This window comes from Prosopis cineraria, unplaced genomic scaffold (assembly GCF_029017545.1).
Source record: "Prosopis cineraria cultivar Desert tree isolate PC_DT_omini unplaced genomic scaffold, ASM2901754v1 PC14, whole genome shotgun sequence".
NCBI lineage: Eukaryota > Viridiplantae > Streptophyta > Magnoliopsida > Fabales > Fabaceae > Prosopis > Prosopis cineraria.
The window spans coordinates 26,238,650-26,258,069 of record NW_026555345.1 but is presented as its reverse complement, the minus strand read 5'-3'; the positions used below and the strand labels follow the sequence as shown (position 1 = coordinate 26,258,069).

Here is a 19,420-nt window from a genome sequence, read left to right as displayed (position 1 = left end):
TTTTAAATCTATTGAGTGTGATTATAAGGGTTGGTGGTGGCTTTGGCACTTGGATTAAGTTTTGGACACCCTAGTTATGCTTTAAAAGCATAAATGAGTAAGTTTGTATTTTAGTGTCCAACTTTTGATTGAGAAATGATTTAAATGCGAAACTAGTGCCAATAGCTAAAGCTTGGAGAAAGCTTTTTGTAGACACCTAGACCACCTCAATCGAACGTCAGACGAAAATTTAGCGTATGTCAAAATTTCAGCCTAAAAGTTTGCCATAACAGCTTTTTGCTACTATTATGGATTCTGCTATTTCTGTTACAGCATAAAATTTATGTTGCAGCGTAATTAAAAATTAGTTTTTATTATTATTTTGACCCTAGTTTGATGTTATCTTACCTTGTATGATATCCTTGCTTCTGTATGCATATTTTGCTCTGGTTTTATTTATTTAAAATAATTTTATAGCATTTAACTTTTAAAGACTTGGGATCCTATTATAAAATTTTTTAGAAATTTGGTAATTCATTGTGGGTTATTCTTATAGTTTATCTTGATTTTGTGGAGTAATTGTGGATAAGTAAGGGTGACCTTATAGCTTTAATTCCCATATCTTACGTCTCATCTCTTTTATCTTAACCTTATACACATTCCTGCGTCTTGGAGGCACTTTGGGGTGTTTTTTATAAGGTTAGGACTTTAAGAAACAAATATAAGGGTGTGATTGTATTTTTTTATGGTATAGGATGGAAAGAAAAATTTCAGAAAAAATTGGTGTGGAAATGTTAATTTTGGGTAAATCTGGCCAACATATAATTTTTGTAAAATTGAGGGGTTAAAGTGTAATTTTTCAAAAATGGGTACAAATGGCTTTTTGTAAAATGGCGGGGTCAAGTGTATTTTTTGGAAATTATTCGGGCTAAAATGAAATTTTTGAAGTTAGGGGTCAAATTGTAATTTTTAAAATAGGGTTGACTAGACAGGATGGCGTGGCTAAAGTGACATATGGCAGAATCTGGTTGGCTTGACTTGTTGTTGACTAGTCAAAAAGGTGATGTGGTTGATGCCTTGACTAATGATGCCATCATCTTCAACCTCCAGCAGGCACGTGTAACAATGGTGACGGCGAGTGGGCGTTCAAGTGATGGAGTGTGAAGGGTGTGTGAAAGCATTTTTGGTGATAAGGAACCTCCTATTCCACGTTTTTTGAACTTCCTGAGCTTGATGGTAATGTCAATTTTTGAAAAAATGCATGAAATGCAAGGTTTGAACAAATCAGGGACTCCTCCTCAAAGTTTCTCCTCTCTAACATAATTCCTTAATTCTCTCACCTCCTCACTCTCTCACTCTCTGGACCTCTGGGGATAAGCTTTGATGCTAAAATGGTACAGAAACCAAATAAAAAGGGATATTCTGATCTTTATTCCAAAAATAAATGATGCTACAGCATAAAAAGTAGTCCTATTTATACTATTAGGATTCTAAATGGAATAGGTGAGAGGGTACAAATGTTATGCTAGCTTTTATTGGTTCTAATTAATCTTTAGGATGTTGGGACATTTTTGGCTTCCTAGATGTCCCGTGAACGGTAGTGAGACGGGGCTCATGCTTCCGTTTCATATAGTTTTGGATAAGACAAAAATAGAGATTCTAGAGTCTTCAGTGGCTCTCTCAATTGTGGCTGAAATCTTTCTCCCCTCTCGAGCTCCTTAATGTCTGTGAAAGTAATATTTCCTTTTTGACAAAAGTGCGTCAAAGAGATGGCTTGTGAAACTCTTGCAGGTATCTTCACCTTCACCTTTAAAGCTTAAAACATATCGAACTTCCACATCCCAAATTCTGACCTGAAGTCCATTAATTTCTTTGTTATAGAAGGAATTATATCTCATCTTCTGATAAACGCATAGCATATAGCAAGATATATGTAAATATAAGCATTAACAAATGTAATGGAAGTGAAGCAAATTTGAAGGGAGTTTGTGGGGTGTGGTCATATGGAAAGGAGATGAAGAAGATAAATAGAAATTTGCTGTTATGTGTAATGCGAAGATTAGCAGGGGACATAATATTTTAATTCAAAAAATTAACTTCCATGTTCAAATAATGAATCCTTTTTTTTTATTATATATTAATAGTTAAATCCAATTTTATTTGATTTGTGATTTCCCACATTAATTTATGTTCACATACATTGGGACAACCCTAATACATATAATAAATACAAAACTTGGAAGTTAAAAAGAGGTTGTTAACTACTCCCTCACATTGCTCGATTAAAAAGGAGCTAATCCTTCGCATAGTGATAAATCAAGTATCAAAATTTAGTATTTGATTGAGTTTCAAATAAGATTGTCTATTATGAAAAAGAATGGGTGTATTGTAACTTTAAAAAGAGAGAAGTTAAGTTGAATCTCTATTCTCTCAGTTTGTGATTGGTGGCCGGTTCCCTTCTTTTCAGGTAAGTTCAAATTTTATTTTCAAAAGCAAACATATACATAGATTTAATTGGCATTATATGTTCACCTAAAACTCCAAGATATTGAATCTATGAGTGTTATACCACAAGGAAAAAAAATAATTGGCAACACGAAATTACTGCGTAGCGTGTATAGACAGATGAATAGTACGTAATAGGGGTAATTGTTCAGCTGCTTAATGTGCCGTTGAATCAGAGAAAATAAGTTAAGGATTCATCTTTTGTGGGCCACGTGCAAACACTAATATTACCAAAAAAACACTTTGAAGCTCCAAAAATAGGACCCCTACCTTTTCCAACGATTTGTGCACACATAACAGTTGTTTTGCTAGTCTCCATCTTCAAAAAGGAATCCAAGGTTCTATGTTAATACTTAACACTTGCTGATTTTTCAAAGATAGAGCCCCCATGCATGCACGCTGTCGTCATTCATCAACATGCTTTACCTCACAAATCAGACATCAACAGTGAGATGTGATAATTAACTACAGTATATATCTTTCCAGAGGAAAGTTGAATGTTTCTTAAGTTTCCACGAGACTAGAATGACTCTCATCAAAGAAAGATTAAGGAAGTGTTCTTTTTGTTAGTTTTCACGAGACTAGAATGACTCCCAGAAAGATATAAGAAAGTGAATCTTTTGTAAGTTTCCAATTTCCATAAGACTAGAATAACTCGATCGATCTAAGAATGATTTCCTGCCATTGACTATTGACGCCATGGGTGACCATTGACATTTGACACCCAACAATAACAATGAGGGTTGAATAAGTTAAACGGATCATTATTCAAGGGTTTATTCATTTAATCATATGGTGTGAGAGACAATGATTGGTCTTTGGATTTGCCAACTTGCATTCGCATAGTATATAATCATTATTATTTTAACTGGAAAACACGTGTTGACTGTTGTGTTGGTTAGTAAGAGTTATAATTAGAGTTGCTGCACTGCAGCATTATGCCTATATGCACGCTTAATTACCCCCTTTAATTAGAATTATTGGAACAGTGAGTCATGAAGGGAATTAATTTATTAATTGATTGTATAATTGACTGTATTTGTACATTCATTATTGTCCATATTATAAGGCACTTATAACTATCTCATTATAATTAAGGAGAGGTAATGCATTATATTCCCTCTCATTGTTAATGAATTTGAATAAGGATAATATTAAAAAAAAGTAATTAATATCATTACAAGTTCATTATATCAAGGGGAAAAATACTTTTAAAATGCGCTTTATAATAGGAATCAGGAGAGTAGTACATTAATCACAAACTAGAGTAGTACATTAATCACAAACTAAGGTTTGTCACTTATATCAAAATAATTTAAGTATACGTTAAAAGGACTCACCATATACTTATATAATTGGGATTAATTCTCTCGTCACATAATGTGGGACTATCACGCATTCTCTTAATTTGCTTTTGCGGTTTGCTTTCACTCGTCGTGGCATTGTGAGGAGTTTCCTTTCCAATGAAAAGCACCCATGTGTCCAATTTTTTTATTTTTGGCTGGAAGACGCTATCTATGATTAATTCTTCCCAGTAATTAAGGACTCCACTTTACCATCGTTGACCCATTGACCTCTCATTCTCACAAGGAAAAAGAAAAAAGGCAAAAAAAAAGAAATGTTTAATACTTTCATTTCTATTTACCATACCTACTTGGCTATTTGCATATAATCTTCTTAAGAAAGCAGGGCTAACGGTCAGATTTAAATTTTCCTGTAGTGCAGAAGGAGAAAGACCTTGATCTTCAACTACTCGGTAGGCTTTCCGGGAAGTTGCATATGAACACCATAAATGACCTCAAGCAAGAATCAGCTGAAACGATCTACATGGTAACATGAATGGGTGATCGTAAGTGGCAGAAGAAGCACTGCAAGAATTGTCAGCAGGTGGCACTGGCAGGGCCTAAAGTAAAGCGAAAGTATATTAGAACACTTTCATGGAATGCAAGTGGATGATGATCTACACAAGCCATGATCTCAAGTTGATCTCAAGTTTCTTCATGATTACAGAGTTCACTTTTCTTTTGGTATCATGGTCATTTCATGCTTTGTCCACAGTTAATATCCTTCCTAGTTGATCTTCAGGGCACATTCTTCCACATCAGCAAGGTGCATTTAAGATTTTAATCTCATGGAATTTCCTAAAGAATCGTTAGTATTGATTTAATTTATAGATGTCTGACGCAAAATATTGCCAATCAAGCAATGTGTTGACAACATCATTATCAAGAAAAGGGGATATGAAATATGAACTCAATTGTGTTGGGAGGGATAACATACTTTTAACAGTAAGGTAATCAGTCCCACATGTAAAAGATTGTATTATTATGTGTACTACGTTTAGTAAGTTGAATTAACAAGCTAGAGTATGACGTGAGATCAAATATAATTTTAAATAACATAATAATGAGTGTACCTACGTCAAATTGTCTGTATACAGAGACATGGCACAAGATGTGCACCTAGCCCAATCTCCAAAAGTTAAGTTTTCAATAAATTGTTGTCCAAGTTTTGACCATTCATCTTCAATATTAGCTTGCATTATCTTGGCCCATTCCTCTTCAGATATCAACCGTGGCAATCTGATCCTCAAATCATCCCTTCGAGCTTTAAGCACTCTTCCATTCTCACAGACTTCCCTTTTTCTCTTAGCAAAATCCTCTCTGGCTGAAGTGAAATCTGCAATCTCAGCTTTCACTGCGTTGATTTTCTTCTCTAGTTCTCTCTTCTTTTCTTCCAAATCTTCCAACTGTCTCCACATTCCGTTCTCTAATTCCTCAAGTTCTCGGAATTCTCTCACATTACCTTCAACCCCTTCTTTCAGTTCTTCAACTTTTGATACTTCTGCAGTTGCAGATTCCAGTTTAAAACTTGCATTGTGATAATCCGTACACCACTCAGTAAAACTACTTGAAATTTGACTTATCACTGATCTCATCCTCAACGAAATTCCATCTCTTGGGGTCAAACTGAGGAGGTACTCAAGGTTGTCCTTCATTTGCTTGGACTGTTCAGGTTGTAACAAATGAGAGAACTTTTCTGAGACAAAGCCTCGTACAATTTGCAATGCATGTTTTGTTTCTTCATATGACGTTGTGTTGATTTGGGTATCTTCGCGATCTGAAAGAGTTACATTCTCTGCTTCAAGAGAAGCATAGAATACTTCCATCGAAATCAGAGGACCTTCAATGTCATTTGTTTCCAATTTTTGAATAGCTCTAGGTTGTGGAATCTGGATGTTAGATTCCTCTGCTTCTAGGTTGGTCATTGTACTAATAACTTCTGGGACCTTAAAGTTGGTTGAAACATTGTCTGGTATTCCCTTGTTAGTGCTTGCAAAAGCAAAGGAAGTTGACCCCTGAACTTGAATAGGGAAATTGTTAGAAAGGAGTTTATCAATGTTGGGTTTTGTTTGGAATTGAGAAATTGAAAAACAGAGGAAGGCGAGCAGAAATGAATGAGAATGAGTAAGTTTCTTCTACCAATATATACAAGTCAGGGCCAAAAGGAAAATAAAAATCAAAGTAAGGCTTACCCGCACAAGTTTGGTTTTTCCAATTAAAAAAGGTTCTTTGTATTGGATGCTTGAAGCAGAGGGTTCTAGTTCTGTTGAAGGACCCAGAAGTAATTTGCTCACTTGGGCACCTGCAAGCAAAGGGGAAGACAAAGTTAACTAAAATCAGTAAACTTTGCAGGTTAATTTGGAGGTTGTTTCAGCTTGATTCAATCATTGCTTAGTCTTACCTTGTTTACTGCTTTCACCTTTCAAACTCTCCAACTTCATCAAATCCCAAGTTTCACTATCAATTGTAAAATCCCCATGTTGTTCCTCCTCAGGGTTGTCACTGCATGCCACTTTACCTTTCCCTTTGTCCTTAACCACAACCTCACATATTTCTGGGAATTCATTGTCGACGATGTCAGTCATATGTTGTTCTTCCTCAGCCTCATCCTCATCATCTCTTGTTCTACTAGATCGAAGAGCTTCCATAAGATTTATAATCCCCTTGCCAAAAAATTTACCTAATACTTGACGGAAAACAACATCTCTGTTTTCTTCATCATAAATATCCGCATCAGAATTTACCATATCTTTATGAGCAATGTCAGAATCCTCATCCTCTGGGTTTTTGAAGGAGACGTCATGGATGTTCATTCTATCCTTATAGAGATGAATCCCACAGCACTTAACAACGGCATTGCGTGGCTGATTGTTCTTGACAGTACATGAAATCTCCACATGGTTCCAACCTTTACGAAGATGTTCGTTGAGGTTGAGCCTCTCCTGGGCTGTCAAGTGAATTCGCAGGTCAAACAGCCATACATGGTCAATTGGCAACGTTCCTTCATCTTGGTACACTTGGAGGCCATTGATGATCAAGCTGAATTCGCATGTAAAGTTGATGCATGATGCTTCAGTTTCACCACCTAGAACCAAAAGTACAGCAATTTTAGGAAATTTCCGACGAACCCAGAAAGCCACAGATCCTCCTTTTCTACAATGGTCGAACCATCTTGGAATTTTCTGCCTTGAGACAACAATGTCTATGTTCTCCACATCTAGAAATGCCTGTTAATTAATTGTTATTAATAAACACGAAATAGATCACAACACTGTAATGTGTTTTAGTCATTTGTGTCTATACTAGTTTGGGTTTTATAAGAGTTATTATATTATATAGAACAAGAATGAGAAATCAACCTGACTCAGTATTACGTCAAATGAATCTGGAGTCAATGATGTGCAGTTCCTGGCATCAATGTATTGCAAGTATGGTGGAAGCACAGAAACGTGTCTAAGCTGCCTGCAATTATCCACATGAAGGAAAAGAAGGTCCTGAAGGTCTTCAATGCACTCAGGAATGCTTACAAAGTTGTTTTTTGATAGCACCAACCACTTCAATTTCAGAAAGGAACTCAAAATCAACTCAAGATCATCATCGGACAGATTACAGCTTTTTAGAACCAGTCTGTTTAACTTTGGTGTCCAGTTTGTCCGATCCACCATTGATACCTTCTCCAGAAGCTTTGAAAGCTGTGGACATCCTTCCACGTTAATCTCTTCAGTATTTTGAAACACATCAGTGTTAATAGGCAGATCTTCAATACAAGAAGGCAAAACTAGCTCCTCAAGTCCATCAATGTTTGTGATTGAACTGGGAAATTTTTTTATTGCAGTTCCTTCCGTGTCAATATTTTTCACGTTTTCCAATTTTGCCAACATATTTGGGAAACTCTGAATGCTAGAGCACTTGCTGAGATTTACATATTCAAGAGATCTAGATCTCATGACACGTGGAATACTCTGAAGTTTAGGGCAATTTTGGGTGCTCAACGTGACAAGCTTGCCAAGATTTCCAGCAGATTCATCAATTTCAACCAAGTTTGGACAGTGGTTAGCAAGAAGTCTTGTTAGATTAGGAACTGTAGAGACATCAGGTATTCTTGTTATAGAATTGTTGTTACTGAGGTTCATGAAAGCCAAGTTCTCAAACTTCTGCATGACAACGAAGTAAAACAGTAATTAGTTGCGGTATATATAGTATATACAGAAGCAAGAGTTGATGACCAAATGATTAAGCTAAGAAAGAAAAGACAATATTCATGTGATATCATTCTTGTTATCAATATCCGATGAATATTTTCCCCAGTTTAGCAGCTATTAATAATCTCTAAGAAGGTAGCTCATGACATTTCACAATGATGATGTCAAAATAACAAACCTTGAATGGCTGGTCAGGTGCAAGAAGACTATGTGGCATGTTGAGGACAACAAGTGTGCGTGGATAAAAATCATTTGGTAAAGATGGTGAAGGATATTGATTCCACTCAAGCAATCTCAAGTTGTCTGGAAGATGTTTAGGAGCTTCAGAAACACGTGCATTCCGAACTATGAGGACTCTAAGTCTCTTCATTATCTTGAAGGCATCAGCACTCAGCTTCACTTCTTGTTCCAGGTTAGGCATGTCCAACACTATGCCTTCTATAATATCACTTCCCTTTCATGATCAAATGTCAGAGACTTCTTAATCAGTTAAATCTGAACATGATGATCAGAAAAGAAAAATCGAAGTTCGTATATCTATCTTTCATAATTTAATTTTTGTAATTATATGTCCCTAGCTAGCTTGTAATTTTAAGAGTTTTTGGTTTACTACTCCAAATCATTAGACTTCCATTAATATTATATGGATAAATAGCAACTTGCTAGGTTTTGACGACATAAGTCCAAGACTTACTATGTTTTTGGTTAGAACTTCAAGGACATCCTCATGATGCCACAATCTTCTACGTTTCCCAGGATCATGTGGCGAATCCTGTCTAGCAATGTCCCTTCCCAGGTCTTGAATCAAATCATGCATCTTCACCCTACTAGTTTCATCTATGGTTAAAAGAGACTTGTCTTTAAGAACTGCAATACCATATTCTGAATAAAAACGAGAGGCATCAAGTGTCGTCTTCACATCTTCCACCAAATTTCCTTTGAAGAAACATGCAATGTCAAGGAAAATCTCCTTCTCATTGTCATCCAAATTATCATAGCTCACTTTAAGCACTTCAATAATGTCTTTGCTTGGAATCCTTTCGTACTTCTTTAAAGCACTTTCCCACTCTTGTATTGTTTTCCCAAACAAATCAGAACCTATCACATTCAAAGCCAATGGCAAGCCTTTCGCATATTGCACTACAAGCTTTGCTATCTTCATATAGCTTGGATCTGGTTCACTTCTTTTAAAAGCATTCCAACTGAACAGTTCAAGAGCTTCATCATCATTCAGTTCTTTCACTTCACATAGCCTTTCAATCCCATGTAGGGTTAACAAATGCTTGTTTCTTGTTGTTATAATAACCCTACTTCCAGGACCAAACCAGTCTTGGCTTCCAGCCAAAGATCTCACTTGTTTAAGGTTATCAACATCGTCAAGAACCAAAAGAACCTTCTTACGACGAAGTCGATGTTGTAATATAGGAATCCCATGGCTTACATCACCTAACTTGGTATTATGTTCTGCAAGCAAATCTGAGAAAAGTGTCTCTTGCAGATGTACAAGACCGTTCTTGATTGAGTTTTCTCTTACCTCAGCAAGAAAACAAGAAGCTTCGAATTGATTCGCAATTGAGTTATAGACTGCTTTTACGATCGTTGTTTTACCAATACCGCCAATCCCATGGATTCCCACCATCAAGGCATCTTTTCTAGAGTTCATGCTTAAAAATGAAATCACTTGAAGCATTCGGTATTTTAATCCAACTGGATAATCAGCGATGTGTAAAGATGAGTAATTTAATTTGCTTGAGATCTCTTCCACTATTTTCTGAATAAACTCAAACTCATACCTGCAGAATTATTTGCGGCAAGTTTGTCATCAAGAAGAGTTAACTAGGCTTGCGTAAAACATAAGAAAGGTAAAAAGTTAGATGCATGTCACCATGCATGGCACTACAACAACAACAACAACAAGCCTTTATCCCACTAGGTGAGGTCGGCTACATGGATTGCAAGACGCCATTGTGCTCTATCGTTTATCAAGCTTTTAGGAATATTATTAATTAAGAGATCGCGTTCAATAACTTCCAAGAGTATTCTCTTAAACCTTCCTCTACCTCTCTTAATCGGACTCAAAGTTATATATTCCACTTTTCTCACTGGTGCCTCCCTTGGTCTTCTTTGTACATGCCCAAACCATCTCAACCGATTTTCTACCAGTTTTTCCTCAATAGGTGCCACCCTCACTTTTTCGCGTACGTGCTCATTTCGAATTTTGTCTTTACGTGTATGTCCGCACATCCATCGTAACATTCTCATCTCTACTACTCCAACTTTATACTTTTGCTGTCCCGTTAGAGCCCAGCATTCACTACTATATAACATTACCGGTCTGATAGCAGTGCGATAAAACTTTCCTTTAAGTTTATTAGGCACCTTACGGTCACAAACCATGCATGGCACTACGTCAGAGAAAAATTAATCTTCATTATATGTTATTTATTCATTTGCATACTATTCAAGGCCACCTAGCTAAGATCACACATACACTAAATAAGTAATTAAAAAACACATTAAAAATTATAAAATAAAGCAAGAAACCACTATTGACAACAAGCTAAGGGAAATTTTTTTTTTCCAAAAAAGGAAAAATATTAAACAAAAAGTAACATTTAAATAAACAAAAGTAAATCCAAGAAGGTAAATAACACCCTAGCTAATTTAATAACAAAATAGTCATCAAATAACACAATATAGGGAGTTATATTTATAAATAATGTGACCAGATAAATTATATATATATATATATATAAAAATTGGAACAATATATACTCACTCCATTCAAAAATGTAAGGTATTTTTTATCTTTCGATGTGTAATTATTGCCTTTTTCTAAAAGTGCCCCTATTGATAATGACTTTATATTTATTGTATGGTGTTTAATAAGAGTAAATATAAAAAGATAGAGTTAGTTTAAAAGTAGGTAACTATTTTATTCAAAGGCCAGATTCAGTTAAAAATACCTTACATTTTTTAACAAAGGGAATATACATCAATTATATATGCTTACTTTGACCATCTATTTTTTAAAATATACGCAAATGTCTGCTAGTTCTGAAAGTAAGAAGGTCTATATATATAAGCAAAATTCAACGAAAATCTGTGTAAATATTTTTCCATTTTTTTTAAGAAAATTTGTGTATTTTGAAAACAAAAACAGAAGTTTGTACAATTTCGAAAAAATTAAAGAGAAATCTATTCTCACTCTCAAGTGATGCTTCTCCTGTCTCATCCCAAAAAGAAAAAAAATATTAGCTCTAGAGAAATAACATACTACATATATATACAGCAACAACGTAACAACGATTATACCAAAATAATATTAACAAAATAAACCAACAAAAAAAGAAAACTTCGAAGAAAAGCCATGAGAGGAATTTAATTTAATTTACCCAGTTGTGAAATGCCATCCAGACAAGTTGGCAGCCTCCTTAAGTGCAAGTCTCCAATTATTGAATCTGTCATCTTCAAGCCTCTTCTCTTTAAGCTTAGCTTCATGCTCAGCCATTGACCTTCCGTAACTTCCTCTCTGATGCCTTACATCTGAAGGATTTACCCTGTAAAACACTGGTCGAACGAGCTGTCCCTTCTCCTTCATGCACTCTATTATCTTCACCAGCTCGTCCAGGCACCAGCTTGACGACGCATAGTTCTCGGAGAATACTATGACGGCGATCCTAGATTCCTCGATCGCTCTCAGAAGATCCCGGGATATGCTCTCACCTTTCCTCAGCTTCACGTCGTCTCTGAAGGTGTGGATTCCCTTCTGGTTCAAAGCATAACAGAGGTTGCCTGTGAAACTGTACCGCGTGTCTCCCCCTGTGAAGCTCACAAAAACATCGTACGTCCAACCATGGTTGAAGCAAGACGAAGACGAAGACGAAGAAGAAGAAGAAGACCCTCGTTCATCCGGTGCCATATATATATACACACACATATATGAAGGAAAGTGATTTGTATGTGAGTCTGAATCGAATTAGGATCAGGTGAAGGTGAAGACTTCACAAACTTGTTAATTAGCCGGCCATAGGTGGACAACCATGGAGGAGAATATTAATGATAGTGATGATGACATTAAATGGTTTTACTGTTGAGAATCTGATTCGGTACGTGAGATATTACACGCGTCCCTCAGATCAAGCCGTTCAGATGTGACCGCGTAGCTTTATACCCAGCCAACTGTGGTGTGAAGCTTATAGAAGCAAACACGTCGGAGGTCCAAAGCATGGTTGAAAGAAGAGCGATCAAGAGGAAGAAGAAAGCCATTCTTGATCACGTGCCATATGAAGGTTCCTGATGTGTGAATGAATCCCAAACCTAGCTAAGATCTGAACAACACTTCAAGCCGGCCATAGCTTCACAACCTTATAAATGCAAGTGTTAAAACTCATGGAAGTCAACGGTGCCTATATCGATAATTTTAATGTTCTTGCATCGGTGATCAGTCTGTCATCTAATATTGTTCTGGATTAATTAGTTTTTAATTGCCTTTTTTATTTTCTGTATTAAGGCCAACTTGCTTTGATTTATTGCTCGGTCCATTTGCACACGTACCCCTTCCTTTTTAAAATGGAGGACACTTCTTAAAAATGGTGAAGGGTCTGGTCTCTTTTAATGACTTTTTCGAAGAGACGTTCATTTTTTACCAACAAATAATAGAAAATATATACATGGTAAAAAATAAAATATGCTCCGAATTTAAAACAGTTCAAAAACCCTGGTTTAATTATTCTTTTGAATATGAGTTCTCCCGGCTATAGTTCAATATAATATAATGCATTTAAGTTTAAAGGTAATAAAAATATTGAAGTTTATAAAGGTAATAAAATATTGAAATTTAAAGGTGCTTGGATTGGGAATTAGGAATTTAGGATGAACAAAGAGAGAAAGGGGACATTGAAAGAATCTGAGATAATGTGTATAATTGAGGTAATTAGTTACATGGTGCATGTATTTTGTAACACTTGCCTTGAGTGTTATCCAAAAATCACATAATTCAAACAAACTAAGTGTGGTTAAGGAGTTGATCCTCTAACCAACTTAAGAAATAAATCATTTAAAACCTTAAAAATAATTATAGGTTCTACCTATAGCGCACGGAAGCAAGTTAGACGAAAATGGAATAAAAAGATGCTGTCATGACAGTAATTTATTGCTGTCATGACAGCCCTCCTGGGCCAACTTCCAGGAGGCGGTGTTCCGTCATTCGACCTCCGATTGAAGTGATTTTAAAGCTCACACGTCACATTCAAAGGGTACTATAAGTGTACCAAATTTCAAAAAGATCCAACGGTCGGATTAAAAATTAGACATGTTAAAAGATTGACTATTTTTGCTGTCATGACAGCTAAAAAGCTGTCATGACAGCACTTCCGGACCAACTTCCGGAGTGCACCATTTCATCATCTGACCTCCGATCGGAGTGATTCCAAAGCCCACATGTCACTTTTAAAGAATACTATTAGCATACTAAATTTTGAAAAGATCCAACGGACGGATTGAATTTTGTGCAGGTTACAAAATCAACACTGTAGCTGTCATGACAGCAATTTAATGCTGTCATGACAGCACCTCCAGACCAAATTCCGGAGTGCGTCGTTTCTCCGTCCGATATCCGATCGATGTGATTCCAAAGCCCACACGAAGCTTATAAAAGGTTTTACTTGTGACCCAAATTTTAGAGAAATCCAACGGTCGGATTAAGATTTGGACACCCGGATGCAAAAGTGCAGCTTTTTGGTAAAAACCATTTTCAAAATTGTCCAAATCCCATCCTAATGGTCACAAACCTGTGGAAACACTTTGGACACGTCAAATAAGATTAAAAACACTTGATAGAACATTCAAATGATGGAAAACCCCCATACATCAAAATTTGACCACCCGGGTGCCATTTCCTAAAATGGACCCTAAACCCCCAAAATGCACAAATCATACAAGAGTGGTCACAAATCAATCCAAATACCATGTATTTATATAAATACATATGCTAAACATTTTCACTTGGCTCAGAGCTCCTTGTGGGGCCCACGCACCCACTCTCTCTATCCAAGCTGTATGTTTTCCCATAGCACACCATTTGCAATGCAACCACTTTGCATTTGCTTATAAAATCACATATATATCAAAATAAAGATCTGCTTGTAATAGAAACTTGGTCTACTAAGTAAATCCATCAAAACCACACACCATAACCAAGTTTCCTAGCCACAAGTCTGCAAACAGACAAAAATTCATACACAAGCACACAATCCACACATATTCACACACACACACATAATCATATCCTACTGGCACCCTAATCTTAAATACATTACAATATATTTGCTCAAAAGAAAGGGGTTGCAGTTCTTTACAAATCACAAGCAAACCCCTAGCTTTGCTCTTTTCCCCGTCCACCACTGGATCCTTCGCCTGGACCTAGAATATTGAAAAGAAAGGGGTGAGACAACCACAGTCTCAGTAACAGTGAAATCTATATTGATTATTACAAAGTAAGCCATAATTAAATAAATGAATAATAAATTCAACATAGTATATAATTTAGCCATTTAAAATGCATGAATGCATGACCTAGGCCGGTATGGCCTTTCATGACCAACAGAATGCCCCCTGGCACTCTTTAACTCGCAGGTAAACCTTATACCTACTTGTACCTCCACAGGCACAAAACATAATCTAAGGCATGATCTAATCCACCGAACCGCCTATGCCCCTTCGACGTGAATCCTGAGCAGTCAAAGCTAACTCCCTCCCAGAGCCAGCCCGACTTACTCTCCATGTGAGGGCTACCTTGGCCTAGGCACTCAACCTCACACTTCATATGTCGGATTCCCTCCCCCACTGAGAGGTGTCGAACACTCAATACACTAACCACTTTAGTGCACTGAGCCCACAATACGTAAGACAACACTGAGTACTGACAGTGTGCCATAGAATATCAAAAATCCACACCTTCTCATTGGTGAACTCCCACCGAGATCATGCCTTTTACTCTTGTCTACCTTTCCTGAGTATTGACCATTCAACACTCTAAAGTAGTATAATATTTATAAATCTCATTTCCATAAAAACATTGTTATTAAACAATTAGAAAACATATTTGCACTATAATCAAAGTAGTACCCCATAACCCCTTATAAAGCACATTTAATCTTTTAAAACATGTAATGCATGATAACTAGTAATATTTATTCAAAAATAGCTAAAACAAAGTAATAAGAAATATAAATTCCCCTGTTACCTCAACCCTTTGGTACTAAAAGGGTTCCCCTTGTACAAAATAGGGCTCGGCTTGTTCCTTACTTCTCAATAAGTTCCACCAACAATTTTCTACAACATATAAGTGATCCACATCACTTATCATGACAAATAGTATTAATGAAGACTATAACTTATACCACACAACTTAGGTCAATGAGTCATAATCCACCCTAATGGTCCATATATTAAACCAACCATTCACATAGTATCACTTAACCACCAAAACCATTTATTAGCCATCACTAGGCTAATTTTCAATTTATATAATTTTTTTAATCAATTAAAAACCTTTACTTAGTGCCACCAACTTTCACCATTAGCCCTTATAATGAAAACCAAACCTTAATTTAAATCTTATTGGGCTCAAATAGCAAAATTATAACTAAATCAATAGGCTTAAACCATTGAGGAGCAAAAACCCAATTTCTCAAGGTTTATTTTGTGCCCAAAACACCTCTTTTCATCCAATTATTCACTCAAAACATTAGATCACTATATAGAAACTCAAAACATGCTCCCTAGAATCCAAAGAAACAAAAGCTTACAAGAATAAAGCCTTTGGGATCAAAATCCAAAAATTTCCTCTTCCAAAAATTGAAGAAAATCAAGAGAAAGAGAAGAGGATTGAAGTAGGGAGTTTACCTATCGTGTAGCCGAGCTCGCAACGGTCGCAAAGACTCCTAGATCCAAGCCTAACTCCCTCCCTTTCTCTTCTCTTCTTCCTCTCTCTCTCTCTCCCGTTTGTGCGTTTGCTTCCTTTCTCATTTTCTCTGCGTTTCTGCATCAGTTTGCTCCTTAAAATGCTGGTCAAAAACTTTGGGGAAAATTACAAGAAAGGGCCCAACATTTTTTATTATTGCACAAAAGCCCGGGTCAACTTTGGTAATTTTTCCCATAGTTAAAAATCAAATAAAACCAAACTTTTGCTTAGTAAAATTCGAACTCTGGGCCTCTATTAAATTATTCTAAATTTTAATTTAATTATAGATATTTTATTTTATTTTTGTTTATTTTTTTTAAATAAATTTGAGTCTTAAAATTTTTAGGATGTTACATTCTCCCCTCCTTTAAAAAGGATTTTGTCCCCAAAATCCAAGCTAATACATGAACCAAAGAGATAAACATACCTAGGGAAACAACTGTGGATATTCCTTCCTCATTTGATCCTCAGTCTCCCAGGTTGCATCTCCCGGAGCTGTCCCTTTCCAAATCACTTTTACCAACCGGATTGTTTTATTTCTGAGTTGCTTATCCTTAGCATCCACAATACGATCTGGTTCAGTCCGGTAGGTTAAATTCTCTTGAATTTCAACCTCCTCAGGTTCTATCACATGCGACGGGTCTGGCTGGTACTTCTTCAATTGTGACACATGAAACACGTTGTGTAGACCCGCTAACTGAGGCGGTAATGCCAACTGATAAGCCACCGGCCCAACTTTCTTCAAAACCTCAAAAGGACCCATATATCGAGGAGATAACTTTTTAGCCCGAATTGAGCGTCCAACGCCTGTCAATGGGGAAACTTTGAGGAAGACATGATCCCCAATCTCAAAAGACAAGTCCTTACGACGATTATCTGCATAACTTTTCTGTCTACTCTGTGCTGTAAGAAGTTTTTGTTGGATCAATTTGATTTTCTCTGTGGTCTCATCTACCACATCCGGTCCCATCATTGTCCTCTCACTCAACTCATACCAACAAAGAGGCGATCTGCATCGTCTTCCATACAATGCTTCATAAGGAGCCATTTGAATACTGGCATGATAACTGTTATTATAAGCAAACTCTGCCAGAGGTAAATGCTTATCCCAGCTTCCCTGAAGCTCTAGGGCACATGACCTCAACATATCCTCTAATGTCTGGATCGTCCGCTCAGTTTGTCCATCCGTTTGTGGATGATAAGACGTACTAAATTTCAGATCTGTACCCATAGCCCTTTGCATAGCTTGCCATAAATTCGATGTAAACCGAGGATCACGGTCTGAAACAATATCCCTCGGTACCCCATGTAGTCGCACAATCTCCTTAATGTAGATCTCAGCATACCTATCAACCGTATAGGTGGTCTTGACCGGTAAGAAATGTGCTGACTTAGTCAAACGATCTACAATTACCCAGATAGAGTCAAAACTAGCCTGGGTCCTCGGCAAACCAGATACAAAATCCATTGAAATACTCTCCCATTTCCATTTAGGAATCTCCAAAGGCTGTAATAACCCCGATGGCTTTTGGTGCTCTATTTTGACCTTCTGACAGGTCAAACACTTACTAACATACTCTGTGACATCCTTTTTCATGCCTGGCCACCACCAATGACGCTGCATGTCATGATACATCTTAGTAGCACCGGGATGAAGGGTGTAGCTACTTCGATGTGCCTCATCCAACAATTTCTTCCGAATAGACTCATTGTTAGGAATACACACCCTATCCTTGAAAACCACATACCCATCATCACTAAACCAATAGTCCATTATCTCACCATTCTCGATGTCTTGACTTATTTTTGACAAAATCGGATCTTGAAGCTGAGCATCTCGTATCTCTTTCCAAAATTCATTAGAAATAACCATAGTATTAAGACCATTCAAAGAGAACTTAGTCATACCCAAAAAAATTTCAACCAAAGATTCCATCAATCTATGCTCCCGAACCATTAAATAGGCTACATGTAAGGTCTTGCGACTAAGAGCATCTGCTACCACATTTGCTTTCCCCGGATGATACTTAAATTCAAAATTATAATCTTTAAGAAACTCCATCCAACGTCTCTGTCTCATATTCAGCTCTTTTTGATCTACCAGGTACTTGAGACTTTTATGGTCGCTCATGACCCTGAACTCTGTTCCATAAAGATAATGACGCCAGATCTTTAACGCAAAGACCACCGCAGCCAACTCGAGATCATGTGTTGGATAATTCTCCTCATGCGGTCTAAGTTGTCTAGATGCATATGCCACTGCTCTCTCATCTTGCATTAGAACACAACCAAGACCCTTATGAGAGGCATCAGTATACACATCATAGGGCTTTTGAGGATCCGAAATCACCAATACTGGAGCTGTTGTTAACCTTTCTTTCAACTCAAGAAAAGCTGTCTCGCACTTATCATCCCAGATAAATGGCCTATCCTTCCTTGTGAGTCTAGTCAAAGGCATAGAAATCTGAGAGAAACCTTTGATAAAACGCCGGTAGTAACCTGCTAATCCCAGAAAACTACGGATCTCAGTTATCGATTTTGGTCTCTCCCATTGCATGACTGCTTCAACTTTATATGGATCAACTGCAATACCATTTGCCGACACGATATGTCCCAAGAACCTAACCTCTCTCATCCAAAACTCGCACTTACTGAGCTTGGCATATAGCTTATGATCTCGCAGAAACCTTAGGACAGTCCTCAAGTGTCTGGCATGCTGCTCCTCATCTTTAGAGTAGATCAGTATATCGTCAATAAAAACTACCACAAACTGATCCAAGAAAGGTCGAAAAATGCGGTTCATATAGTCCATGAAAACCGCAGGCGCATTAGTCAGCCCGAATGGCATAACCAAAAACTCATAATGACCATATCGAGTCCTGAAAGCAGTCTTTGCCACATCCTTCTCACTAACTCTTAGCTGATGGTACCCTGAACGTAAATCAATTTTAGAGAAAATCGTGGCACCAACCAACTGATCTAAGAGATCATCGATGCGAGGCAGTGGGTACTTGTTCTTCACCGTAACCTTATTCAACTGCCTGTAATCGATACACAATCTTAAACTACCATCCTTCTTCTTCACAAATAAGACAGGAGATCCCCAAGGAGAAACACTAGGTCTAATAAATCCCTTATCTAACAGCTCCTCAAGTTGCTTCTTCAACTCAGCTAACTCTGAAGGAGCCATTCTATAGGGAGCCTTTGAAATTGGCTGAGTCCCCGGTACCAAGTCAATTGAGAATTCAACCTCACGTTCTGGAGGTAATCCTGATACATCCTCAGAAAACACCTCTGGGAACTCCCTAACAACCTCAATTTCATCCACTATACCTGTCTCAGACCCTTGGGTAGCGAGCACTACCACGTAAGCCTCACATCCTGCTCAATCAACCTTTCAACTTGTAAAGAAGAAAGAAAACAAG

General features: G+C 37.1%; 1 protein-coding gene across 5 annotated transcripts; it reads right to left on the bottom strand.

Moving 5' to 3' along the window:
- Positions 1 to 3,816: 3,816 nt before the first annotated feature.
- LOC129293148 (TMV resistance protein N-like) lies at positions 3,817 to 12,413 on the bottom strand. 5 transcript variants are annotated; one of them, XM_054930950.1, is made up of 8 exons: positions 11,425 to 12,413; positions 8,724 to 9,822; positions 8,208 to 8,483; positions 7,187 to 7,981; positions 6,229 to 7,054; positions 6,020 to 6,129; positions 4,905 to 5,842; positions 3,817 to 4,307 (listed from the first exon to the last, which is right to left on the bottom strand). In XM_054930950.1, exons 1-8 carry the CDS (start codon positions 11,967 to 11,969, stop codon positions 4,283 to 4,285), a joined length of 4,614 nt encoding a protein of 1,537 aa, XP_054786925.1. In that variant the 5' UTR covers positions 11,970 to 12,413; the 3' UTR covers positions 3,817 to 4,282. The 5 variants fall into 5 exon arrangements, with proteins under 5 accessions (XP_054786925.1, XP_054786927.1, XP_054786923.1 ...); XM_054930952.1 differs by having other exon boundaries at positions 3,817 to 4,297; XM_054930948.1 differs by having other exon boundaries at positions 4,248 to 4,387.
- Between the last annotated feature and the right edge of the window lie 7,007 nt (positions 12,414 to 19,420).

Coding starts and splice junctions, on each gene's coding strand:
- LOC129293148 (XM_054930948.1), bottom strand. CDS start 11,969: ATGTGTGTGTATATATATATGGCACCGGATGAACGAGGGTCTTCTTCT. Junction 9,823..11,424: donor GGATGGCATTTCACAACTGG/GTAAATTAAATT, acceptor ATAATTCTGCAG/GTATGAGTTTGAGTTTATTC. Junction 8,484..8,723: donor AAGTTCTAACCAAAAACATA/GTAAGTCTTGGA, acceptor TGATCATGAAAG/GGAAGTGATATTATAGAAGG.